This window comes from Uloborus diversus, chromosome 5 (assembly GCF_026930045.1).
Source record: "Uloborus diversus isolate 005 chromosome 5, Udiv.v.3.1, whole genome shotgun sequence".
NCBI lineage: Eukaryota > Metazoa > Arthropoda > Arachnida > Araneae > Uloboridae > Uloborus > Uloborus diversus.
This window is the reverse complement of record NC_072735.1, coordinates 151234687-151253818: the sequence shown is the minus strand read 5'-3', so window position 1 is coordinate 151253818 and position 19132 is coordinate 151234687. Positions and strand designations below refer to the sequence as shown.

Sequence of the window (19132 nt, the reverse complement as noted above, 5' to 3'; positions counted from 1 at the left end):
CCTTCAAGGAACCCCAGGATTCCGTGGGACACAATTAAAGAAACGCAGCGTACAGATGATAGCTGGCTCAAGGAATCTGTTTGATATTACAAATAATGAATAAAGTATGCTTAACTATGCAATCATAATAAAAATCATCATAGGTGTTATTCTATTTTTAACCTTTTTATCGTGATTGCAATTCATCGATTTTCTTTATTTTAACTTTGTTCATTTATCGCACATTATACTTCTTTCTAACATTTTTTGAATAATTCCAACCTGTCTTGATATAATTAAACAGCTATGCATTCTTTTAACAACATTTCCTTCAAGCAGCCTTGGACACGAGTGATCCAAGGAAAGCAATATCAAAACTCTTTCCGCTTTTACTTCCGTATAAAAATTCGTTTCCTGATCAACATTCATGTGGGATACGTTTGATTTTTTTTTAAAGAGTCCGCACGAAGAGTATTTGATGTTCACGTCGATTTCGTGAATGTAGTAAATTCTAGAGAAAAAAATGCCTAGAAAACTGAAACGCTGTCTCCCTGAAAAGAAGTCCGATTACTTATAGGAAGAGGGATGGGGGAGAGCATTGCTAAGTCACCAGCCAGGAACAGAACAAACGACACGACGATGGAGTGGCTTAATTATAATTTTTTAATTTATTTTAAACATTTTGCAAATTACTAGTTTCAAAATATGCATTAATTTCTAAACTACGAAAAGAAAAAAATTCTTGACACGTTTCAAAGATACATGAAGTCAAGTGAAATTGCATGAAAAACAGCACATTTAAGACGAATTTCATGATGAATACTTGCTATCAAAAAATGCGAATAATTTACACTGTTGTGATTTCATTGCGATTAACAATAATTCATATAAAATATTTCTGATTTTATAAATGATTCATTGCAGAGGTGTATCGAGTAGGGAGTTTTGAGAGCTACCTCCACCTCCAGAACCCTGAATTTTAAGCTACATTGCAAATTCTAGTTCGGTATTTTATATTCATGTATGTATTGTTATGAATATCCCCCCCCCAGATATTCTAGTTTTGCAAGTGATTCAAAGTTTGTAGTTCGAATTCTTCATATTTTTATGGCTTTTTTTCCGCAGAACTCTCTCTCTCTCTCTTTCTGCAACCGCCTTCTGTAATTAATCAAGGTATACAGAACCCAATTTATTCAGAGAAATAGAACATAGTCATGTTTTAAATGGCATTGCGAAATAAAAATTTCATTTTTCATGAATGTTTTTACTTTAGTTTTTGTTTAGAAAGTAAAACAATAAATATTCATTGTTAGTTTTCTAAAATATGAAACGGGTAATATTTCTTTTTACTTTAAATGTTTGATATCTTGTTTTATATTGAACCAATTTATTCCAGCCTCAATAAAAGGAACTTTTATTGTAAATTCTTTTCAAAGAGTACTTTTACTTTTTCCAAGGAAAGTAAACTTTTAATAGACTTCGGTTTCCGTAAGTATAAACCCTTTTAAAAGAGTTCCTTAATGGAAAACGTTTTAAACGCTTTCACCAAGTTACAAAAATGATTTTCTTTGCTCTTCTATTTTTAAATAAATCAGAGTGTCAAGAGGCCTTTAGACAATGCTTTCAAGAATATATCAAGTTCTGTTGTTTTTCATCCGTCCTAACACGCCTTTCAAAGAGGACGAGAAGGAAGAATGTAGCTGACAAATGTAAATATTTAAACTCACACAAACTGCATTTTAGTAACACAAAACAAACATGAGGTCATTGAAATTCGTTTGTTTCGCAGAGTCTTACATAAAAGGAACGTCCCTTCAGTTTTTCCTTTTTGTTTTCTCCATCAATCATTAAGCTTTTTTTTTTCTCTCAGGATTGCTTTTATAAACGAACAAAATACTCACGAGAACTCAAAGAAAATGTAAAATTTAGTAAAGTTCATAAATGGGGTATTTTTTTATATAAAATTACATCCATACCGTCGTCCCCATGAAGAAATCTCGCAAAGCTGGAGATGTCGCCAGAATCCACAACATGCAGCCAATAAGGGCGCAACCCGCCATCTGAAAATAAACAAAACATTCTCTTTGAATATAAAATGCAAATAAATAAAGTACATTAAAAACGTATCTTTAATATGATATAAATATTAATGCAATCTTTAATTTACAAAATACTCTGCTGTCTATTGGGACCTTGCAAAGCGTTTTCAAAACTAGTGATATAGTTTAACAACGGTACATTATGGTATAGATATGCTGCAATTTGTCCACTGAGCACTATAAAATTGCTGTATTGAGTATTCAAACTTTGCGTCACTGGTACATTGAGCTGTAGTACGATATGTACTGTTCTACTATTGCGTTATTATATAAATGAACATTGTAGTTATTTACACATTTGGTTATAATGTAACTAGTACAATATACTAATGTACGCTATTGACTAAATTTTTGGCATTTAAAAAAGGGAAGCGCCAATTAATCGGCATTGCCGATTAATCGATCATAATCAGTCATTTGCCCCAACTATAGAATTTTTAATCGAAAGACAAATCCAATCATTCGAAAATTTCTGCGGCTATGTTAAAATTTGTGTTTGCCGTTCGTTCTATTCATGGAAATTTAAAGCAAGAAAGCGGCTGGTTCGAAAAAATCAGCAGCGCCATATAATTTGGAGTCTCTCCCCCCTCCCCTCCTTATATTAGCAACTAGCCCTCAAAAGGGTCGTTTCAGCTACTTTTAACAAATATTTAGAATTAAAATATATTTTTTAAACGTGTGCTTGTAATTTACAACGAAAGGAAAAACAATACGCACGTAGAGAAATTTTAAATTCTTGGAGTGCTTTGAATTGTCTTTACAACGTTAATTTTTATACTTTTACTCCTATATCACCAAAAACAAAGAGGAAAAGGAAGAAGAAAAAAAGAAAGCTTTTTTGAGGTGCTTTTCTTTATTCATAAAGTCTTTCTAATGTTTTTAAGATTACAGGTTTAAAACAATCATCAATCAGATTCAATAACAGTTTTCAACACTTGGAAGCTAAGCCTTTTTCTTTACGAATCTAATCCTCATGAAATGCTTTTATTTGCATCGAATTCTTTCATTACTGTATGTTAAGTCTAAAAAAGTCATTATCTGTGACTAGAAAGTGTAAATCACCGGCTGATATTATTTTTTTTAATCTAAGTTCGATTCCTTCTGCATTCCATACCTCCTCCAGTACCTTTGGGGTGATCTTACTTATTTTGTGGTGCGTGTTAAATCACTGTCTTTCAAGTTCGTATACAGGAAGTAATCTGGGTAGTTTTAAATAAAAAACAGCGGAAAGGGCAAACTGTATTGAGAAAATTCTTAAAAGAAACAGGAAAATTTAATCTTTTAATCCGACGGTTGACCCGTTTTAACTTGCCGTCAACATTTTCAAGCAAAAACGGTCGATGAGAAGCTATGTCAGGCAAGTCAGAAACTAGGGGCCCAGTTCAGAATCGTAAAAATTTAACAAGTTCTATGAGGGGGGGGGGGGGAGAGCCCGGCATCAAACTGACAAGGGCTGGCTGGACACGTTGGCTGTCGTCGGCTCTGAGGAAATGACAAATACAGAATTGTGGACATTTTTTATCTACTTCAGTGGAGACCAACCTTTTTTTATCCGCGGACCGTATCTCAAATTCAGAGGAATCTCGAGGACCAGAATGCCTATATATTAGTAGTTAAAAATTTCCAAAATAGCATGAGAAAGATAGGAAAATTATAAAACAAGAAATATTGTTATCATTACTTGATGTTTGCTACAGCAATGCGAAGCTTGAATGCGTTTTTGAGAAGCCAATTTCTGAATATTCGGCTTTAAATTTGTAACATTGTGACTAATCACTTGCTTCAAGAAGATCAAAGAGAAGGAAGAAAAAAGATAGTTCAGCAGTGTTGAAGTGAAAATGTGATTTAATAAGCTGTGACTCGGTGGGGGTTGCTTTGAAAGGTTCCAGAGCGAAATTTTTATTGAATATCTCAACGGGCCACAATAGCTCAGCTTCGTGGGCACAAATGGCCCGCGGGCCGTAGGTTGAGCACCACTGATCTTCTGCAAGCTCAGAATCTGATTACGTAGTGTATGCTGCCTTGATTGAGCACTCTGTACCCTAATGAACCTAGAAGTTTTTTTTTTTCTTTTTTTAATCCGTTATTATTTATACATAAAATACACGTTTTGCAAACGATCTTTTCTCCTGGATTATTGTATTTTTTAAGTTGAATTTAATGGTCTAATTGAATTCTCGAAATACATTTTGGTTGATTTTTAAAAACTTGTTAAAAACACGACTGACATTTTAAAAAGTACCATATAAGCCAGTTGTAGTGCTTTTTTTTTTAATCATCTGAAATGTATTTCAAGAGTTCAAATATATCATTAAATTCAGCTTAAAAATACAATAATTAAAGAGGAAAGATCGTTTTTTACAACGTATATTTTGCGTTGAATGTTGCAAAATACACACTGTTTTGCTCTCAAAATGTCAGTTAGTTACCCGTAGAATCGCCCACATGTTTATTCATAACAAACAGCTTGACACCTATTCCACCACGCATAATGCGTTTTCTAAAGAGAGAATTGTATTTTTTTTTTTTTTTTTTTGTGCTGTTAGGGGCTTTTTTTTTCCCCCGTTTAATAAATAACTTTTAATCTCGTTCACGTCGCACATTTAATTAAAGTGGCATATTTACCGATATTCCCTATTTTGAATGGAATGTGAGTACTAGCTCAAATAAATAATATTTATCATCAAAATAAATTTTCCAATCAAAAATCTTAAAAAAAATAAATAAATCGAAGGTACCACATAAGAATGTATTCGTTTAAAGTAAACAAGGGAAACACAGCACCGTAATCTTATCAGTTGAGGCTAGCCGAAGTTTTTTTAATCAATTCCCTCACCACTTGGCTTGATTACTTTCACCTTGGTTTTTATTGAGCGCCCAGAGATCAAACTTCCTTCGTCGTCGAAATCGAAGTTAAGGAAGAACGAGCTACAAATTTCTTTTCACTTTACAAAAGCTTCCGTAGACGTTAAATCATGTTTTCTTTTTAATATTGGAACCCACAAATTTAAACTTCGGTTTAAATTGTGATCTGTTTGAACAAAAGGAACCATTCTGTGTTATAATGTGAAGTATCAACTTTCTAAAAAGTTCTCTAATATTTAAAAAATAATGGTTTGTATGTGTTGCGTAGTTACATCCACAACACATTATTTTTTTAAACATTAGAAAAATTTTTAGAAAGTTGATATTTTATACTATGATTTACAATGGTTCCTTATATTCTAATACAGTGAAATCCCGTTACAACAAACTTTAAAGGACCGCAAATTTGATTCGTTGTAACGGGTACTTCGTTGCAATGGAATTCAGGCAAAAAAGGTTAAATTGGGGCTGAAAATTAGTTTTACTGAAACATATATTTCGCTGATTGGTATTCGTTGCAACAGGACTTAACTGTGTATTACAATCCAAAGACAAAGTTCAAATTTCAAATTGCGGGGGGGAAGTTCAAACAAATACGTAATACTGTCACACCCGTGCAAATAGATTGAGCAAACTCAAAAAAAAAAAAAAAAAGTGAAAATTGAAGTAAATTTAGAATTAAGTATTGTTTATTGATTAAATGAATGAATTACCAACCTTTTTAAATGTTCAATAAATTGCAAATTACTGCAAAATTATTTACTTATCATCATCACTACTTATCTTATTGCAGTAATTTGCAATTTTTGTGCATCAAAAGATTGGTAATTCATTCATTTAATTTTCAAGCACTAAGGTATTCATTCGTTGTTCGCTGTTTATTGAGTTCTTTTCGTATACAAGTGGTATCTTAATTTGCATTACTTTTTCTGAAAAGTTGTTCAAGATAGTTCGAGTGCAACGAGACTATAAAGTATGGGATAATTTCATAAAAAACTCATAAAATTGTGTATATATTTAAAAATAATGCTCACTAACGGAAAGGTTTCAAACGAAAATCGAGGTACAAATGAACGCTGGTACGAACTGGTACTATTATTTTTTTTTTTTTTTCACCACTGCTCCAAGGCGGCAGAGTTGCAAAGGACTACCATAGCACAAAAGGTAACACAAAGGTATAAATTAAAAGTTGTATTCTACTGCGTTCACGGGAAAAATATACTACAGTTACGCGAGGGATGCGTTCCAAGACACCTCGCGTAAGTTGAAATTTCGCGTTGTAGAAAAGGGTATGTGTAATAACTTTTATAAACATATCCAGTTATTTTAGACACTTGTAAACAGCCCCTCAAACAGTTAAAAACCAATTCTTAACTATAAATTACTGTTTCTTAGATAAAAAACTGAATTTTTATTTGTATTTAAAAAAAAAGCATTTTATTCCACACAAAATACTGCTACGATGCACAAAATCAATGATCAAGGGGAAAGAAAGACATAAATTAAAACAGTTGAGTACGTACAGTATGCACTATAGTTGTAATGTACAATAGATCCAGTAATGATATTTATAACTTAAAATAGTGAAGATTTGATGATGTTTATGCTGTGTTTGATCGAAACGTTATTCTTATAGTTAAACACACAATACACAGTTGCTTCACTTGTTCTTTTGTAACATTTTCATCTGTGGCAACACCCTTCTTCGTGGTTTCTTAAATTCACAATACAAGAGCAGCTTCCATTTTCATAATTTTTGAATTTTGCTTAGATACTACTCGGTGAACCTTTTTCTTTTTGACTTTTAATTGTATACATATGGAAGATTCACTCATACCTAATTGTCGTGCTATCTTCGACACATTTTAAAGTTGTTCAAGCACATAAAATCTTTGGCTTTTCTTTAATTGTTTTAATTTTTCTCTTTTTCTTTCTACCTTCACAAACTTTAGATGAAACAGCGCTCATAGGAGTCATTATATTTCATGAACTTTCGTAGTATTTAGAATGAAAAAAATAAATGGAAAATTAGGAGTAGTTATTTGCGTATAAGCGATGTTCAGACTAGTACGGTGTGGGAACATCCGCTGCCAGTGATGCTAAAGGGATGAAAGTCCATTCACCAAAAATACATTTTTAGTAGCCAATAAAAAAGCCGATACTTACACATCGTGATTCCCTTTCGAAAATTTTCATGTTGCGGGCGAGAAATTCGCGTTAGGTCTAAAATTCTTTACTGGTAAAAATATCGCGTTATACCCGTTTCGCGTAAGTCGGATCGCGTTGTAGCGGGAGTCGACTGTATATGCAAACATAGAAGTTCGCCATTTGGTGACGTTAGTGACGTGTTTGGCTTGGATAAGAACCAACTGGTGGCAAGAAGACGGCAAATGTGAATACAATCATTCAACTTTTTTTTCTTACATTTCTGAGAAAATCCCCAAATTTCACATAGTGCAAACCTTCTGGCAAACTTTGTTTTCTTTGTGCCTATCTTTTCTGGATGAATTACAATGAGAAACATTTGCCAATTAACGCGTATAATGCCAATTGCGCATTGCGCAAACAAAATTTGTTTAAAATGCACTGACAAAACGAATTCATATTTTCATTTTTATAAACATCGGAAAAGGGGAGTGATGCTCAAAGCAATAAGCATATTTTGCAGACGATTTTAATTTTCTTCTCCGCAGGGATTAGAGCATGGAAATTTGTGAACCGTGATTTTTTCTTTTTTACTGGCATGTGTTCTTAATCTGATTCCGAAAAATAGTTCTTCTTTATTGTTATAGAATTTTTTTACTTTCCACTTAACCTCGAGTTATTAGGAAAAGTATATGAGGCGAGAAATTCTTCCAGGAATAGCAATGGCTACTTTCTCTTACTTAAAGAACAAAAAATAAAAACGTAATTTATTTCAAATTACCTTTAAAGATATTTATCATTTGTAGTGATGCATTTCTAGTGTAGAATATTTGTTTCATGAACTTAGATATAGCTATGAACTTATTTATGTGGAGACATTAAAGATAATTTTCTTCACAAAACTTTCTGCCGTCATCCACATGAATTCCATTTGAATCTGTATTTATATTCCTTTGCTTAAAGTTCTGAGCACGGGTTCTGAAGAAGACAAAGATTAGTTGTTTTTCAATTAAGAGGCTATATTATTAATACAGATTAAAATTCATCTTTTAAACATCGATTTTCAAACCAATAGAAAGCAAACAATTTAATAACCTTTGAAAATTATTTCATTTGTCTTTATGATTTAATTGAAAATCTTACTTTTGACCTCAGAGATCAGCAACGAAGTTATTATAAGTTCGTCCTTCTTTCGTTTAATACATAAATTAACTGGAATGATGGTTTCCCTTCACTTCCGATCCGAACAAAGAAACATTTCTGATCAGAAAATTCATTAGACATAAGAAGATTAACGCTGAATGTTCGTAACATTCTTTGTTCAAGGTTAGAAGAAACTGAAGTGAAGGAACGAAAGCCATCGAACGAAATGTTTTCTCAATTTATTAATTTATAAAGCGGCTTCCGCTTCCACAAAGCGGTTTATTAAAACTTCGAAAATTGTGGTTGCTGTTCGAAGTGAGATTACTGGAAGGGAAGATTATTTCGAAGAAAGATTTAATGAAGTAAAAATATTAAAAATTATCTATTCCCAGGTCGCAAAAAGCAAACATTTTACAGAAAATATTGCACTTATGTTTTTCCTGGGAACAATGAACTTCAAAACACGTGTATTTAATAATTTTGCAAATTTGTGTTTTACAGAAGGTGGCCAGATTATAATATTGAAACAAATTTTTCTGTATTTTTATTGTTTTTTATTGTTGTTACATAGTTTTATTATTCGAACACAACAATACAAAAACAACAAAAGTACTGAAAAGTTTGTTTGAGTATAATAATTTGGTCACCCTCAATAATAACGTTGACTCTACCCCTCATTTTTCTACAAAAAAAAAAAAAGAAACGGAAGAAAGAAATTTATTTGCAGTTTGGATACCAAATATGTCTGATAAATGAAAATCAATAAGTATTGTAAAATTTAGGCCCAAAGAGCTATTGCATAAAATATCTAGATTAAATTGCTGAAAAAATAAGTATTACACTGTTAAAAAAAGCTTTAACTTTTTCTCCATTATCCATTCTCCATCCTTTCTAAGAAATCTTCATTTCAGGTCTCTTCGACCGCAAAACGACGTCAGTTAATACTGGTTTTTTAGAACAGGAAATCAACTGTCGGAAACTCAACTGTTTATCATTTACTTTTTCAGCTAATTGTAAGAAGATATCGGTAAAAACAAAAACAAAAAAAAATTCTGAAATTTCTATGTTACTATGTGGATTCTTATATTAATGTCTGTAAATGTTCAACCACTGTAAAGACTCGCGCACTATTCTTAGAAGCATTGGTAATGTTTTATTTTGGTTGAAAATATGGTAAACAGGGGCGGACGGGGCCCGCGAGCCGATGGACCGACGGGTCAGTCAGCCCCTGATGATAAATGATACTCTAAAGCTGGGGGGGGAGGGGCATTTCACAGTACTTTGTCCAAATGTAGAGTCCGCAACATGACACTTTCTTTGCATAACTATTTAATTTTTTTACTGTTTAATTAGCATATTACTTTAGTTTGTGTGTTGGTAGGACTAACTGAAAATAAAATTTTGTGCTAATCAAACTAAATTAGATAGTTGTGCCAAAAAAGAAGTGTCATTATGCGGACTCGACATTTGGACAAAATACTGTGAAATGGACCTGGGGCAAGCCTAACCTAGCAGCGTTTTAATGGTGTGATTAGGATCTGCGTAGCCTTCCCAATGCTGCCAGGTCAGGTTTGGCCCAACTGAACCCATGTCTGAACTCTTTCATATGTCGATTTACGTTAAACTCTCTTAATAGCTTTATGGATATGTGAACGAATGCTTCTCTCTAACTGTGTTGCTTTATTCAACAGATATTTGTATTATTGTGTTTTCATTTTGAAAGTTGGTGGATTTTTTCCGGTAAGAATGATAGAATCAGTTCTGCCCATGAAAAGGTTACGGCGAAGTTTGCGAGATTGGAATTTTTAGGCGGTGGGTGTTTTTTGGTGATCTTATAAGGGGTCTCGTTTTTGGGGGGTGCTCCGTGGCATTTGATTGGGATCCGAATTCAAAAACCACTGTTTTAGAGTGCGTTTTCTTTCGTAACTTTTACATTCTTTTTATGAGGAACTATGACAAATGTTTAGTGATTAAGAAATTCTCAAAAGGCTTTTCACTTCAAAATTGATTTATTATTCGTCCCGTTTTTCAATTTTAATTTTTGTAATTGTCATTACCTGAGTACTAAAATATAAATGTTAGTTTACAGGATCACAAGTCGAAAAACAAAATAGGAAACTATGCATCTCAGTCATAAGGTCGTGCACTTTAAAGGATATAAATAACCATCTTTCAACTAAGTTGCTCCTATTTGTATAGAAGATTACGTTAAAGAACAAGCTTCATTTCCGGTAAGTTAATTGGAAAAGAAATACTTGCTGCAGTTTTCCTTGTTCAAGTAAATGAGCTTTACTTTACAATTAATTTTAATACAAACAGGGCAAGTCCTAAGACTGCTTATGTTTCACGTTGCGTAACTTAGTTTGTTTAAAATGCAAAACTATTAGGTTTAAAAAAACTTCCCATTAAACTCTTTAAGGGGTGCGTGGGGATTTTGCCATTTTTTTTTTTTAATATTACGCATTATATTTTTATTTTCTGTTCCCGTACTTTTAGTATATTTTTGCTACAGTTGATAGCATGCGATGTTAATTTTATAAAGTCAATCTATCCCAATACGTATTTCACTGTCAGTACATTTATGTATTTATTACTTGATTTATAGAATAATAGCATAATACATCACGTAATAAGTGTTTTTGATTAACTATTTATCTTCTTTTTGCTTTTGGATTCATCAATTAGCTTTTTTTATTTAATTATTTATTTGTTCAAGTATTTATTTATTTACTTATGTTTTTATGTATTTATCTATCTACTTATTTATTTATTTATTTTTTATCTTTTTAATTTTTTTCCGATCCAGCTTTGCCTTATTCATTCAGTTATCTATTTACCTTTTGACTGAGTACGTCTTTTCGAGTTAATATCGATTAACTGTAATCCGCTTTATGTTTTTTAAAGTGATTTATTGTTAGAAAATGTGGGGCAAATTGAAATAGCGGTATGATAAAGTATTCCTACAGCCTGCAGCGACACCTACCTAGCAATATTTTAAGTATGCTCTTAAACATATAGTTGATTCTTGTCAATTAATAAATAGCTATAAGGATTCAGATATTTAAAAAAAATTAGGTCATTTGCGAAAGTTGATACGCACTTTGTTATGTTTTGTGGTATATCAAAAATAATTGTTTTTTCTCAGTCTCTTGGTTATATTATTTGTATTTGCACAAACAATGGCAAAAATCAGTCCCTATTGGAGCGATTGACGTCAAAATTGAATCAGCGCCTACTTCCGTGTAGGTTCAAATTCATTCCAATTTTCATCTACATTGCAATATTACTTCTTAAGATATACAATAGCAATGAACAAGAAATAACGTTGATTGCAATACCTCCCTTAGAGCTATCGGCACCAAAATCGAATCAGCTCTTGTACCGTCTAAGTTCTACTTGTTTATCAATTTTTGCTTGTTTCCGTTCATTACTTCTTAAGATATTAGCAGTTCACAAGTAATGAAAAAAAATTTCTCGCTGAGATCTACCTATATACCAATTTTTGTCTGATTCTGCCCGTTACTTCATGAGATATAGCATTCACGCAAAATGAATGAAGCTTTCAATTGCTCCACCCCCTTGGAACAATTCACACCAAAATCTAATGGGCACCAATTCACTTGGGGGCGCATATGTGTATCAAATTTCGTTCGATTTCATGCAGTAGTTTTTCCGCTAGAACAGTCACAAAAGACCGGTCACACACAGACAGAAATACATTTTTAAAAAATGGTCAAAATGGACTCCGCACACTCCAAAATGTGCAAATCCGTCAAATTCGAAATCCAAAGTTTTTCACGAATTCAATACTTTCTTAGAAGATAGTAAAAAGACGTGACAAATTAAAATAAAAAAAAAATCAAAACTAAAGAAACCGAAAATAGCATGGTACGTTCCACGGGTAGATCTACAAGATAATTCTTCTAGATTTCGTGTCAGGTGCGAAGGAACAAAAAATTCACACGCCTGGAACGAAAAGTACATGATCTTATTGTTCATTAAGCATGCAGAGTAAATTTAGTTTCCCATGAAATAAACAAGTTGGAAAAAAAGTTTTGTTTTCCTGTATGATAGAAAAATTAGGTTAATTAAAGAGAACACTGAAAAAATGTTTCGAATGTTTAAAAGTAATTTAGAAGGACAGCTTTTTGGAATTTCTTCTGCTTAATTGTGTTTCTACTTAATAGAATATAAAATGTAAAAGCAAACATACAACTTAAAAAGTTCACATTCAAAATATATTTTTTAAAGCGACTACAGTAGAATTTCGGTTATATTCACACAACTTGTCTTGAATCATTTTTCTCCTCTTTCGCATTTAATTATCTAAATCACTTTTTTTTTTCAAACTGAATGTTTGAAATTATGATTCAAAGGCCAATTATTGCATTTTATAAAAGCAGTTACTGGCTCATTTTGTATTATCTTCACACTGAAAATAACAATAATTTTCACATCTTCCTTTTATGTTATGTGTAGAATAAAAAACAATTTTCAAAAAGGCTAAAGTTTGCTAAAAGTTTGCAAACGAACTTTAATAAATAAAACTATGTTTCATTTATACAGAATTTCTTATTTTTCTTAGAATAAACTTTCGGACTGGAGGATATACTATACCACGTTTTCTTGGGCAATAAGCAAGGGTGGCATATTAGAAGCACAATAAAAAAAAATTAAAAAAAAAAACTTTGAAACTTAACATGAAGACATTTTTTTCTTCCTGTAACAGCTACCAAAAAAAGCCTTTTCTTATAAATTTAAAACCAAACATTTTTTAACAGAGTTTTTTTTCCTGTGTCCATGTAATTATTCATTACTTAAACTTATATTAATTTTAAAACGCTTTTCAAACTTCCTTAAAAACATTATTAAACATTTACTTAATCAACATAAACATGACATTAAGTATTTAATGTTCTATTCCCTTAAAAAAATCTTTTAGTTTCATCGAAAGAAAAAAATATTACACGATTAAAAATATTTTTAGAAAAAATTCTTATGAAAACTTCGAGACCTTTCTAGGACATACCGTTTTTGAGTTATGTGAGACACATACGCACATACACACGCACACACAGACGTCACGAGAAAACTCGTTGTAATTAACTCGATAATTGTCAAAATGGATATTTCGCATGTCTGTACGTTCTTAGGCACTGATCCACGTGTGGTCGAGTCGAAAAAAAAAAACAACATTCATCCGGGGGTGAGCAAAATGGAAATTAAGGCCGATTTTTGAGTGAAATTTTTTTCGCGATACAATACTTCCTTTTTTGTAAAAGGAAGTAAAAATGGTTAAATCTTATGTTTTTAAGCATGCTCTTTCAAAAAAAAAACTTTTAAAATTTTGGAAACAACACAATTGTTTCTATCAACCTCTAGGAGAATATATATTTCGAGACATCCCGATGTTTACTGAATCGAAAATTGTTCTTTGAAAATCATCTCAACTCTTTATTCGTCCTTCAAACTCGTAAAAAAAATAAAAAATCAAATAAAATAAAATAAAAAAAGAATTTAGAACGATTTCTTTTACCACATTGCTGACACATTTCACTGAAAAATACCCGAGAAGCTTTTAACAAATGTGTGAAATGAGAGATATCTAAGACACTTGAAGGTCACGGTTAACTTTCCAAATCGATTCATATTAAGGTTAGTTAAGAAGAAAGAACATTTATGCAAAAAGCGCTGAAAATAAAAGGAAAATTCCGATATTGCCGCAAGATGCAAAACGCGACATTTTCGCGCATCAATAAACAATAAACAAAGCATTTTGTTTCCCACTCTTGGCTGCGTCTAGCGAAGATAAAAAAGAAACAGGTTTAGGAAGTGAGAAACGATAAGTTTCTTTTGTGTTCTATTTTTCTTACTGTTTTGCAATTTTATAGAAAACAATTGTTAGCACAAAAAAAAAAAAAAAAACTTTTTATTTCTAGGGAAAAAAATTCTTAAATAGATTTTTCAAACCTCTTTGGGAGAAAAAAAATGCGGAAGATGTTTCGCAAGAAGCTACTCTTTTTTCCAAGTGTCTTTTTATTTTTAATCAAACTTTTCCCTTTCGTCACGTAAAAATACGTAGCTTTTAATTAAAGTACTGTATTTTTCCTTTAACAGACTGATAAAAGAACAACTTGTGGAAGCTATTGTATTTTTCATGGTACAATTGACGTCTTAATTTTATTTTTTACTAGCGGTACTCGCCGCAGTAGAAAATTAAAAGGTCATTTGGTTCGCCTGTATATTTACAAATAATAGGTAATGAATTTCCCGCCAATTTGCTATGCTAACTTGCTCGCCTATGTTATGGTAATTTGCTCGTCTTAGTTATGATAATTTACTCGTCCATGTCATCTCGTCCGTGTAAGAAAATTTGCTCGATAAAATGTTCTAAAAATTGGAATTGAAAAAGAACCAAATCAAATTTTTGAAAAATCGGATCAAAGTGCTCACCTCTATGCTACCGCTTTTTGCCAAATTTCATCAAAATTGGCCGAACAGTCTAGGCGCTAATCGCGTAATAGACATACAGAGATTCAAAATTGGCCCAACAGTGTAGTTGCTAAGCGCATGATAGACATCCAGAGATTCAGACATACAGACTTTCAGTTTTATTATTAGTAGAGAAAAGATAATAAGCATTTCTTTTAAGTCTAGTCATCAACATGAAACGGGATTTTTACAATGGGGAAGCTAAATTATTTATCTGTGACCATAAGCGCCGCTAACTTGAATTTTTGGGATGAAAAAAATCAATTTACCAAATGAAAGTCCGAATTTCCCCAAATGATAAAATACCAGCTTATTCAATACCTACATTAAACCTAATGAGAAGGAAGATCAGGCATCAAACAAAAACATAACAATTAGTATTAGCAGTGGCTCGCTACAGGGGAGGACGGGGAGCGGTCCGCCCCGGGTGTCATCCGTCTGGTGGGTCGACCCTAAGTCGAATTGCAAATTTTGAAAATTATGAAGTAAAATGCATTTTTAAGACTACAAATTTGAAAAATTTCCGGTGGAAACCCCCAGACCCCCGTTCTTTTCCACCTCACATCATGGAGTGAATACTATGCTCACGATTAGGTTTAAATTGACAATACTTATGCCTAGTAAGGACTTTCTTTTAAACCAAAAACCAGAACACCATTATCATTCCCTGTGCTTGAGATACGTTTGAAATAATTAAGGGACCATCAATTTCACACAGCCCCTTTCTTTTTTTGACCTCTCGACGGCCAGCGCACATGCGTTATAGAGCAAGATATGTAAAAAGCGTTTGTAATTTTTTATTTGTCTTTCGTACATTATCCTACTTAAAAGTTCGATAAAACATAAATGCACTTGTTTCTTAAAATTGTATGAATTTCATGTCTTTTTTAAATTTATTTTGTATTTGAAGGACGAGGGGGAGGGTGACACGATAAGTTATTGCCACTACAAATACAAATACAAGCATTTGATTCCGTTCTGCGCAATATATTTATGTTAACAGAATTTTGGTACTGTTATTAAATTGATTCGTAAATTTATTTTAGTATTTTTTGTTTTTTCATTAATGTAACCCTTCTCATTATCCGCCTATGGGCCGATCCGTTTACGGTGGATAACCGGGACTCTTAATAATATGTTGTCATGATAAAGCTAATTTTTATAATGCGCTAGTTTACCTCATGCCTTGTCCTTCTGTGCCCCCACATGGGGCACATTTAGACATATCGACAGCCATTCAAAAATCCTTTTTTTTTAACGAACATAAAATTCTGAAAAACATTACAGTGATAGCTCAGGAGTTTTATAATCTTGTTCTATGACTAAAATTTCTTTAGAACTTAAATTAAAGAAACTATAACGTAAGAAATGAAAATTATTCCACTGTGTTCCTTATTTTCTATTAGACTATCAATGCTGTTCTTTTACTATAATTATGCTATAGTATACGAACGTATAATTTTTTTCAGAATGAGAACTATGGATCTGAAGACAAATGAAAGTTGTCATTGAATTTCTGTCGAAAGAAGGTTGTGCACCTGAGGAAATTCAAGATCGCTGTTAAAATGTTTATGGGGATGCTCTTATGAACATCAGCAATGTGCGGCGTTGGATGAAGAAGTTTTGAAACGGCAAAACAGAAATTTCATATATGAATGACAAATGTCTGACTTGTGTATGCAGCTAGCCATCCCGTGAAGAAGATTCAAAAAAGACTAACAAGAAATCGAATGTACTACAAATATGTTCTTGCATATGACATGGAGCTAAGGGAAAGAGTTTGACTTACTCCGGGTAAAAGCGCTTTGTAGCGGAATGCCAGGTTGCCATGGTAGAACTTCTGTCAAAAGATATCTAAGGTAGTGGCTCCCAACCTTTTCACTACTTTCCATTTTTCACTCCAGGGTTCCCCGTACCTACTACTACTTGTGGTTTAACCAGTTGGATGTAACCCTGAAGACAGCTCTGATTTTTTAATCCGAAAAGAAGCTAAGCAATCCCTGGTCCAACACCCCCGGGAGGTATCGTTTCACTTGGACCACGGACTTGAGCCACGACCTTATTTAAGATCCCTCCAGTCACCAGTAACCGGCTAGGACTGAATCCGGGACCCTCCGATCCGATGCCTTACCGATCAGGCCACCACGGCCTACCTTTTTACTACTAAGGCCCACTTGGTACCCCTTTGAATCCTTAGCGAACCATATACGGTGAAAATAATGTTTTCACCACATTTGCATATTAGGTGAAATGAGATGAATCCAAAAGTTTTCCTTAATAAATTTCATTACAACTATAAAAACGATGCAGATTAATTTTCAGTAACTGTTCGCGATCCACATGAAAAGTTCCTCGCGGACCACAGGTTGAGAACCACTGGTTTAAGGAATTATATCATGCATTATAGCGGTACATATTGAGTAATTGAACCAGATGTGCATTAGGGTGGCTCAAAAATACATGCAAAAAAAAAGTTTCTCCTAGGTGACAGGACACCCCTCAATAGTTTTAGACTTGTGGATAGGAACATACTGGAAGAATTTTAGCTTCCCATTTCAACTAAAGGGGGTGCTCAACCCCCCTTCCCCAAATTTCATTAGTACGGGCAGGTTGGTTAAAAAACTACATTGAACTGAAAAGCTATGCTACATACTATATTATACACTGATAATATGCATCTACATTGCAATAAAATAATTATTTCCAAAAAAAAAAACAGCCGGGGAAATTAAAGTTTTCTAAATGTATGACATTTTCTATGGTACACGGCTAATGTTAAATTGAGGGCTCATTGAGCTTAAATTAAGCCCTCTTAAAATTTGCGAAAGAAGCTATATCTTTTACAGCACAATACTATTAGTAAGTCTAAAAAAAAGGGGGGGGGTGTCCTGTACTCCAGCTGAAAAAAGTTTTTTTGAACCACTCTAACGTGCATGCAGCTAGCCATTCCGTGCAGTAGATTCAACAAAGACGAACTGCAATTTCGGAACGCTGCCAATCTGGTACGTCCATCAAATTTGGGACAAATTAAACACGCAGGTGTCCTTTTTATTGCTTCTTGGCTCAGTTGATGCTTGGGATGGGAGTGATGGGGGAGGCGCGGTCAAGAGTGCCCAATCTTCTTTGTACGTACAAAAGGGAAGAAGGTGGCATCCAGGGAGAATCTAATCCTGCGTGAAGGTTGAAAACGAAAATAGCCCATATACAAACCGTGTTCCACCCGTGTTTAGATCGGGAAGTTCGGCCGTTATGGTTCGCTGAAGAAAGTCGTCAAATGCACCAAACCTCCGGGAAATTACACGTTCCTTTTCAGGGATACCAGCATTATGATTAGCGTGAGTTAATCTACTTTCCAGCAGCGAGAGCTTATCTATGTGAAATAGGATTTTGCACGAAGAATAGGACGAAGAGAGTTGACGGTGGGTATATTATGTTTGATTATTTCAAAAAAGTTCGAGATTTCACGCAATTTGGGAAATAGCTTACTTTTTTTTGTGCATTCTAGAGAGTCAAGCTATTCAAAAAGAGATTCAGCAGGAGGCTTGAGTCGATTTGTGGAAAACTTTACTTTTGTCTTTTTCATCAGTAATGAATTTCATGAGAAGTAACGTGCAAAAGAAAGGTATAATTTTGCATTTCAGAATTTAGAAGCATTACGACAGCTGTTTTCTACACGTCCAATAAAGTGTATTTATCCTTGCCCCCTAGTTTAGTAATTCACTAGCTGTAGTAAAAGAACTTTTTAAAACCTGAATTAAAGGAAAATTCCTGAAAATATTCAGTGTGATTTTGTTCTTATGGCAATTACCTTCTTTTTAAATTTTTAACGCAAATTAGCCTTTTCTTGTCATGCCATTTTGTTCTAATTCTTCAATACGTTTCTATTTACTTGCAATGTTTCACAGTTGAAATTAAAAAAAGAGATCAAGAGAATATTTTTAAAATCTTGTAAATTTTATTTTAATAAATCAATTTATAGGGACAAGGAACAGTTGAAATTTCAATCAATCAGTAACTTAGGATTCCGTGGAACAAAGTTTAAATTACTGTTTTATATTTCCTTCGTACCAAATTAGTTGCAACATTCTGGTCTAAACTTTGTCCCAAACATTTATTTTCCGAGAATTCTCTCCTTAAATCAGTACCAAATTAGTGTTCAAAATCCAGGGTTGACATACGCTCTAGAGCCACACCTCTTTTTGCGAGGACTCTCCTATCAGTAATAGCATAAAACTATCTTCCATTAATGAATTGTGAATTTATTAGAAAGCAAATGGCATTTCTGGTGGGATACTGATACTGTCGAACCTCATAAAAACGAAATCAGAGAAACCTTTAAAATTAATTTGTCTTATTCAAAAACTAATAAATAGCGTTATGTGTAATACAATTGGACAGGGATCGCAAAT

The 19132-nt window shown here is 33.1% G+C and overlaps 1 protein-coding gene across 1 annotated transcript in view; it reads right to left on the bottom strand.

Annotated features, from left to right (window-relative positions):
* The window catches only part of LOC129221928 (tetraspanin-9-like), a 95631-nt gene that overhangs the window by 29220 nt on the left and 47279 nt on the right, over nt 1-19132 (bottom strand). The window contains exon 2 of the mRNA XM_054856309.1: nt 1956-2039. Within this exon, the coding sequence (XP_054712284.1) occupies nt 1956-2039 (84 nt within the window). The remainder of the gene's footprint in view (nt 1-1955; nt 2040-19132) is intronic.